This window comes from Calliphora vicina, chromosome 1 (genome assembly GCF_958450345.1).
Source record: "Calliphora vicina chromosome 1, idCalVici1.1, whole genome shotgun sequence".
In the NCBI taxonomy this organism is placed as follows: Eukaryota; Metazoa; Arthropoda; class Insecta; order Diptera; family Calliphoridae; genus Calliphora; species Calliphora vicina.
In genome coordinates this window covers 41857459-41866902 of record NC_088780.1, presented here as the reverse complement: position 1 = coordinate 41866902, position 9444 = coordinate 41857459, and the positions used below count along the sequence as shown (strand labels likewise).

The following is a 9444-nucleotide window of genomic DNA, read 5'->3' as shown; positions in this document are numbered from 1 at the left end:
TCACAAAACGAAAGAATCTACTCCAAGAAAAAAATCTATAAGCCAAAGTTGTATATCGAAAGCATGTATCAAAGTACAGAATAGATATTGTCAACATTTTGATATTTTGCAAGACATGGTATATTTGAGAGGTTTTTGAATATGAGTTGGGAAGCGAATTTATTTAATAAATAATAATAAAAATCCTAACATTAACCATACAGATAATGATTTGGACCTAAAGTAAGTATCTTATTCTATTTTTCCTAATTATTTAAAAGTGAGAAACAACTGTATTTAAACTTAAAATTCTTTAATACTATTTAACATTTTTTCAAACAAAATGGTTTATCTACACATTTTAATATTAACATCGAACATTTTCTAAGCCAAAATTTTTTTATATTTTTTTATATTTTAGGGAATTAGTAGAAGCTTGGTTAAATACTCACTAGTTAGTAGGGTATTCGAATTATTCGATTTTTCTCTTGTTCGAATAAAACGAATAATTCGAATAAGAGATTTTAATTCGAATAATTCGATCACACATTTAAAATTAATCGAATTATTCGCATAATTAAAATTTTTTTAAAAAAGTAAAGAATGAAGTTTTGATGTCGGTTTTTTAATATTTTATTGTTAAAGAAAATCAAAAAAAAAATAACGTTAAAGTTAACAATTCAAGTATTGATAATGTTAAAAGACATTCGAAAACAAAGTCCATCAACATAAATATTCTGATCAGATTAACTCCCGAACAACCTACAAAACAATTGACTAGCAAATCCTTTAGTTTCCGTTTTGGAGCTATGCTTTAAAAAATTTGAGCTAGATGGTAATGATCCTGAATTCAAATACAGTATAAACTTATTAAGAACTTTTTTATGTCGTTCATTAATTCGTGTTTTAAATTGAGTAACTAATTCTTTAGTAAATAAATTATTCACTATTTCTAAATTATTTATAACAAATTGTATTATACATCAAGCACTATCAACGTTGCCGAATCTTTGCTTAATAAAGTAATCTTGGAGAATTGCACAATAAAGGGAATCGGTCCAAAGTTTGATATTATTGTCAGTGAACGTGGGTAATTTAAAGTCAGTCAGTGCATGATTGACGTATTTACAAATACGTTTAAAAAGTTTATTACCATGTTACATCTTTGTCTAACATGGTAACGATGTTCAAAATCATGTATAAGACGAACTCCATGCTTTTCTTGCAACAAAACGTTAGTTTCCAATATTTGTGTTTATCATTCGATTTACTAAATATTTTGCAAAACTTACGTACGCGGTTAATAACATCACATATATACACATATTTTAAGATCATGGCCTTCGTCTATTTCAATGTAATCATTATAAATGTCATCCTCAATATCACTTTATATGACCGTTTCAAAATCACATTCTCCATCACATTCAACTCCACTTTAATCTAAGTTAAAATTTTGATTATTAATTGCGATTCTTCTAATATTTCGTCAGCTAAATAACAAATATTTTATTCCGCAACTTTTATTTTCATTCGTTCAAGTCAAGTAATCGAAAGTCCCTTTGTTTTTAGTTATTTATCGAATTTCAGAAACAATACAATTTTTGTGAGTGAGTTATTACTTATTTAAATTTGAAATTATGAAAAATTTTAAAAAATTTAATAAATTTAAATAGATATGAACATTATTTTACTCGATTATTCTACATAAAATTGTTGGAATTAGTCGTTATTCGAAAATGTCCATTTTTAAATTGTTCGAATAATTATTCGTAATAAATTACTCGATTAATCGAACTATCATTAGTCGAATGAATACCCTACTAGTTAGGGAATTAAACACTTTTATGCGATTTGCATTTTTACAATATAAATTTGACTAAAATTATTTTTAAATATTTCCCGCCAATAGATTGATATATGAAAATTAATATCGTCCTATCTCTATTGTGATGGGTATAATATGAAATATTTGCTCGTATAGTTTATATTTATGGTTCGATAGTCACTAGGGATGCACAGTGGGGAAGAATCAAAATTTTTTGGAAATAAATCTGACAATTCTAAACGTGATAAAATTTTAAGTGGGCGTAGACAATTAGCATTTGAGTTTAAGTTATTATAATGGAGCTGGGATTAGAAAGCGGAAAACAGCTCAGGATAACTTGATGTGTCCCCTATTAATCCATAAAGTATTTTCCCAGCCCTGAAGGAAATATGGATTTTTAAAAAATACCATTTTCGGAATTTTCGTTCCAATTTTTAGGAATTGCGGGATTCCCTTTGACCTTTTGACAAGTTGATAAGTCTATTAATATGACTGGTTGACTGACTGTCGGACATAGTTAAATCTACTTTCATATGGATCATGAATATATCGTTCCTAAATGGGCAAAAATTATCTCTTATATAAACTTAATTTCTTCTATTTAATTTTCTAACAGACTGACACACATTTAGAAATTAAAACTTATATTTTTTTTTTTCAAACATTACATTTTCGTATTTTTTTTGTTACGGCATTATTAAAATTTCCTGGAAATTTTGTCAATTTTTCACTACCCGATTCCCGGGATATTTGTTCGGGATTCCCGGGAATTAAAAACTGATGGGATCTATGACCAATTATGGACCGATCAACATGAAATTAGGTCTAGCGATTTATGTCTATCTGAAAGTTATTTATGTTGAATTTTGTGTGTATACCAACATTTTTAAGAGATTTATGCACGTTAAACTGATTTTCGGAAGCGGGTCCATATGGGAGCTATGACTAATTGTGGACGAATCGTAACAAAATTTGGTGCCATGAATTTTGTATAGATAAAACTTATTTGGAGCGAATTTTGTGTAGATACCTATATAAATTTAATATTTTTGACAGATAAAGTCCAATTTCGGGAGTATATTTGTATGCACGCAGAGAAAAAATATAGTTGGGCATGGTTACTGTAACCATTTCAATATTGTTACAAGTTTTTTAACTATATTATAGTCACAGTAACCATTTACATGATTGTGGTAACCATAATATGGTTAACTTACGATTCACATGATTGTCTCAACCATATATATGGTTACAGTAAACATATATATGTTTGTGACAACCATTTATATGATGAAGGACTTATCATATTATGGTGCTCTCGGCTTAAGGCTTATCATAATCTGAGAACAACATATTATGATAAGTCCTTCATCATATAAATGGTTGTCACAAACATATATATGTTTACTGTAACCATATATATGGTTGAGACAATCATGTGAATCGTAAGTTAACCATATTATGGTTACCACAATCATGTAAATGGTTACTGTGACTATAATATAGTTAAAAAACTTGTAACACTATATAAATGGTTACAGTAACCATGCCCAATTATATTTTTTCTCTGCGTGTGGGGGCTAGGTGAAATAATGAACCGATTTCAGCCAGTTTCAATAGGCTTGGTCCTTGGGCCGAAAAAGTAATATGTACCAAATTTTATCCAAATATCTTCAAAATTGCGACCTGTACTTTGCGCACAAGGTTCACATGGACAGCCAGCCGACCAGCGAGCCAGCCAGACGGACGGACGGAAGGACGTCGTTTAATCGACTCAGAAAATGATGCTAAGTTGATCGGTATACTTTAAGGTTCATGTTAGCCTAATATTTTTGGGCGTTACTAACATCTGCACAAACGCATTATACCCTCCCCACTATGGTGGTGTAGGGTATAAATATGCTTTTATTAGAATATTTATCAAAATATGTTAGTTTTTTCATATATTGCTTATGCATGTGGTCTAAAATACATTACTGGCCTGGGGAATTTTAAATATCTTTAAAAATTGTAAACCAATTTGTATATTTTATACCTCGTTTGAATGAGAATTGCTTTAACGTTAAAATTATTTTGAAATAAAACTGAAAAATGTATTTCATTCCCATGTAAAGGCATCTCCAAACTTCAGAGCCGTTGCGGTATCATTGAACTAGAACAATTCTACTACTACACTATTCCAAAATTGAAAATGTTCATGTAGATCTGCTGTTGTCATAGGGTATAACTAATGGTTCGATCTCTAGCGTATTTCAACAAAACTAAATAAAAATCAAGTTCTTGAATTTGTAGCCATTTTGTAATAATTTTACATAAGAAAACATTTGAACCCACCGATTATTATCGCTAATATTCTTTTCCACACCACGATTTCCAAAGAAACCAAACAAAATAATTAAAATGTAAACAACAGCTGAACTACTTTAGTGATTTGTATATAAATAATACATTTTTGTATGTATATGTAAACATATGAATGTATGTATTGAAATGTCCGCATGTGTACTGATTGTGTGGTATACGTGTGGAAATTTGGAGGAGAAAGTCTTTGGCAACAGGCGTCAAAAAATAATAAAAATCTGTACCAACAATCGTGGGCGGAATTCCTCTAATATATTTGTGTATATACTCGTACATTCACAATCAAACAATACCAGAAAACATCGCCGTCAACAGCATCTCTTTTATATGGCTTCTAAACTAATTTAAGATGACGATGATGCAAAACCATCCAGAAATTATACCATAAATAAATATGTGAACATCATTTTGGGGTAATTTTAAAATAATTTTTATTTAAATTTTTAAAGAAAATTTATATGGTTGCATATAAAAATTAAGTTTTTTATAAAATTGTTTATTAGGTTATATAAAAAATTTTGTTGAATTCGTTTACTAACAAGTAAATGTTTTTGAGAAAAAAATATGTTTATAAGATAAAAATTTAGACTTATATTTATGAAAATAAAAAAAAAATTAATGTATGTCTAATAAAAGTCTTAGTCACCGAAAAGTTTCTTGCCCAATTCCATCATACGGTGATTACGACATACTCTCAAGGCATCAGCCTTTTTCAAAACTGCAGTAACTGTTGAATTGACCTCCACAAGTTGAGACAAAAAGTCCTCATAAGCCGATTTGACGTTAGATGGTAAAGTGCCAATTTTAACCTTTTTCAAAGTCTGAACAATGCCCTCAGCCCAACCAGACTCAATGGCGAATTCGGATATCCAGGGGACCAATGGCAAGATACCACACATTGTTTGCATACCTAAGAACCAAAGTTCTGACAACTCCATCCAGCATTCTTTGTATGCAATAGACACCACTAGAGCGGTGGGATCATTAGACTCATCAATATTGTAGGCATCCCAGAGGAAACGTATGGTAGCTTGTACGTAACGGCAAATTGAGAAATCATTCTGTTTGACTTTTTTAGCTTGCTGTTTAAGCAACAACAAACCTAAGACGGATAAATTGCCATGCATTACCAGATTATCGTGTGTATCTTTCAGTTCGGGCAAATGTTCGTAAACAAATTTAAAGAGATTGGCAAAGAATGGACCATCTTCGGCAAGTTTGGGTTCCAAGACAGTCAAGTTCATTAAAATGTTACACAAAGAACAAATGGCAGTACGAGCATCCTTCATTTCAGCGAGTTGTTCTGGTGTGGGAACGGGATCTGGTTCGTTCATGCGTTTCAAGCGTTCAGCTCTAGGGATTGGTGGTCTTTTATAGTGGGCAATTGAAAAGTAAAACTCCAAACTTTGCAGGAAAACTTCATCTTGTTTAGTGGCAAAAACTACCTTGCGGGCATCATCTTCTACCACTAAATGACACAAAGCGGGTAACATTACTCTAAGTACATCCTCAGGAGCCTCTGTATCTTTAGGACCAGCTCTCCATTCCTTGAGTTCGTTAAATGATTCATTGGCTACCTTAAACATGAAGGGCAGGAGCTTGTAAATAGCAGGCCTCATAGCAGTAGTTTCCTGGGCCAACCAAGCAGCCAAAACGCGTACGCTACCTCTAATGAAAGCTTTTTCTTTGGGGTTAGTAGTATCCTTCATTTTGTCATTGGAGACACGTGTTAAAACAGCCAAAACTTGATTGAAAGCTCCTTTAAGAGCGGTGTAAGTAGTTTGTTTCTCCTTGGGTTCCAAGTCCAAAATATCTTTAGCCATGTACTCGACGCATTGTTCCAAAATGGTAAAGCAACATTGTATTAATTCACAGTTGCGGAAGGTGGCTTCCAATTTCTTCTCATCCATTTGCATTCTGACCTCAATGGCAGCCATTTGCAAGATCATCAAGTAGAATTGATTGCTATCATCCATAAAAGCCCATTGAATACCCAAGACTTTAAGGGTATTAGCTATCAAATGAAGAGTAGGATCTCTTTGTTTTGGTCCGATTTTGCTCTTCAGAATATCACTACAGCCCTTGAATAAACTTTCTGGCCAGATTTCACCTTCTAATGAGTTAAAAATCAACTCCTTCTTGCTGGTCTTCAATATGGCTGACAAAATTTTACACAATTCATATTTACGTTCATTGTTTTCGGTCTCCATATCCAAAGCAATGCGTTGAATTAAAGCATGGAAAGGTTTTGGATCATCAGTCCAGGAAGCTCCACCAAACTTATTGACCAACAACACGATCAATTGCAATGCCTCGTCCGTTTGGAAACTTTGAGCAGAATATATTTGGGACATTTTAGGTATGGCCTTCATGGTCATTAAGGCATTTTGACCAGGTTCATAGGAAGCAATAAACTTCAAGCAGCTATAAGCCTCACTAACCACAATCAAATTATCATCACAATCATCATCATCAGCTTGTTCTACAATTTCCAAAAGTGTGGGTATGACATCCAAAATATCCTTATGGGTGGCCAATTCTTCTTCCTGGCAAAAGCATGTCAATATCGACAAAGCCACGCTTTTGTACACCAAAGGTGGACAATCATTAGGCAAATTTTTGCCACTCAACAACTTCTTCAGGAAGGTCAAACCAATGGCCTCGAACAATAATTTCTTGGCAGCTGTATTACAATCCTTGCCCTTCACCAATTTCGTGACCATAAACAGAGTAGCAAACTTCTCCGTATCACTTTTGGTGACCTTTAACATAGATGCACATTTCTTAACAGCTTCTGGTACATCAGCCATTTTTTCTGTTCTGATTTTACTACGTGTAAAATTCTTTATCTATAATGATTTATTTGAAATCATATAAATCTTAAAAATATTTTATGTATCTATATATCTATATATAGATATATATTACTTTCTGTTCACACTTTCACCACTATGTATCAGAAAATATGTATAATTTTATTTATTTTCACTTCTAGTATCGGCTTTTATTCACAAATTAGAGATCTTTACCAGCCGACTTTCACACCCGTACTGAAATTTTTGAAAATTTGTTTCCCTACAAAATCCTCAAAAACTAAAACAAAGAACACAATTTTCCTCAATGTTTGTATAGTCTATATATAAAAATATATTTTTTATATCGTATGTATGTATATAAAAGCCGGTGCATTTTCTAATTGGATACAAAAGAACACATCATATGTTTAAACACACATTAAATAAACACTCTCGCTCTATTTCAATATATATACATACACAGTTTTTCTGCTCTCGTGAAAATTGTTTTTCTTTTAATGACGAAACACGGAGAAAGAAAATTATGTGTATACGAATACTATGCGTTGGTCGTGTCTGCAGTAAATTTACTTTGCACCGTGATGTTGTTGAATAAAGAAAAGTATTTTCTCTATAAAAAGATCACAGTTCTCTCATCACGCTCATATTTCTCTAAAGTTTATGTATTGGAAATTCTTTAGAGTTGCCAATAATATTAAACATATGCTTATAAATTTTGTATCAAAATTGAAATTAAATCAATAAGGCTTTCTTGAAACAAAACATATATAACAAAATCCACAATGGGGAATTTAAAAAAGGGAAAATAAATCTGTAATTTCATAATCAAAATATCAAAATAAAATCAACATAGCCATGTTCGTCTGTCCGTCTGAATGTTTAAATCAACTTTCCCTAGCCCCCAAATAACATATATAGTTCATGCATCAATAAATCGGGAATTCTTCCGGCCGACAAAATCGGCCCACAATTGGCTGAGATATAAGGAAGAAACCAGGACAACCTCGATTTTTGAACTATTTGTGATATATATCTGGAAGACTATGTCATTAATATAGACAATTAGTATATCCAATAATAGACGTTTCAAAGACCTTTCCAATGGCGTATATAAGGGCAAACAATTGGTCAAAATCTGGAAAAATATTTTTTACCTTGAATATTTTTTTCACTAAAAAAATGTTTGTTGTTATAAAATTTTTTTCACAAATAAATATAAATTTTTATACCCTACTTGTTTGTAACGCCCAAAAATATTAATCTAACACCCACCTTAAAGTATACCGATCGAATTGTAACCACTTTCTGAATCGGTTAAACGATGTCCGTCTGTCTGTCTATGTAAATCTGTGCTCCCCTTTTTGTGGGTTTTTGGAACTATTTTTAAGGATTCAAAAAACATCAATTGTATTAGTTTTTGATGCACAATCGACTAGTGAAATCAGATTTGCAATATATTCAACCGTTTTTGCTCTACTGAAAAATGTGCTCAAAATGCGCGTCATTAGGTGCGTTGAACCACCACAAGGAGTGAAAATTTTCAAAAAAAAGGTCGGCATTATTTTTATTTGCGCAAAACCCTTCAGAAAAATTATGATACCCGAAAATCAAATGACGTGACCTGGTCACAAACGAACTCTAATATAGGTATCTACACAAATTTCGCTCCTAATAAGTTTTATATATACGAAAAGCTTGTCGCCAAATTTTGTTACGATCGGTCCATAATTATTCATATCTCCAATATAGACCTGCTTCCGAAAATCACTTTAACGTGCATAAATCTCTTAAAAATGTTGGTATACACACAAAATTCAACATAAATAACTTTCATATAGACTTAAATCACACGACCTAATTTCATGGTGATCGGTCCATAAATGATCATACCTGCCATATAAGGCCCACTTCCGAAAATCAGCCACGAATATAAATTATTGATATTTTAAAAGAAAAATGTGTTTGGAAAAACATTTACTTAGTGTAGGGTATTATATGGTCGGGACTGACCGACCATACTTTCTTACTTGCTGTTTTTTTAAATTAAATATTGAATAAAAAAAGTTTGCACTAAAAAAAGTTTTTTTTAAGTGATTATATTGGTGAAGGGTTATAAGATTCGGCACAGCCGAATATAGCTCTGTTACTTGTTTTATTAAAAATGGTGGGTACGTAAATGTTCATAATTTAGTGTACACAAAAGCAAAATTTTTTACCGTTTTCGTTTTTACATTTGCCATTACTGTCAGAAACTCCATGATAAATCTAAAATGAAGGATTGCACGGTGGTCAATTCCGGCCAAAAATCCATAACTTCTTTATTTCTTCATACAAATTTTTGAAATTTGGTATTTGTATTAAGAATAACAACCGATCGATAAATATTTCGATGTTCAACTACGGGGTTTGGTCAAAAAAGCATGGACGTTCTAAAAGTATCAAACAAATTGCATGTAAGCG

General features: G+C 31.8%; 1 protein-coding gene across 1 annotated transcript; it reads right to left on the bottom strand.

The window, feature by feature from the left end:
* Nucleotides 1-4574: 4574 nt before the first annotated feature.
* On the bottom strand, nucleotides 4575-7207 carry Neurochondrin (neurochondrin). The gene has a single exon (XM_065510076.1). It carries the CDS (start codon nucleotides 6976-6978, stop codon nucleotides 4807-4809), a length of 2172 nt encoding a protein of 723 aa, XP_065366148.1. The 5' UTR covers nucleotides 6979-7207; the 3' UTR covers nucleotides 4575-4806.
* Nucleotides 7208-9444: the final 2237 nt, after the last annotated feature.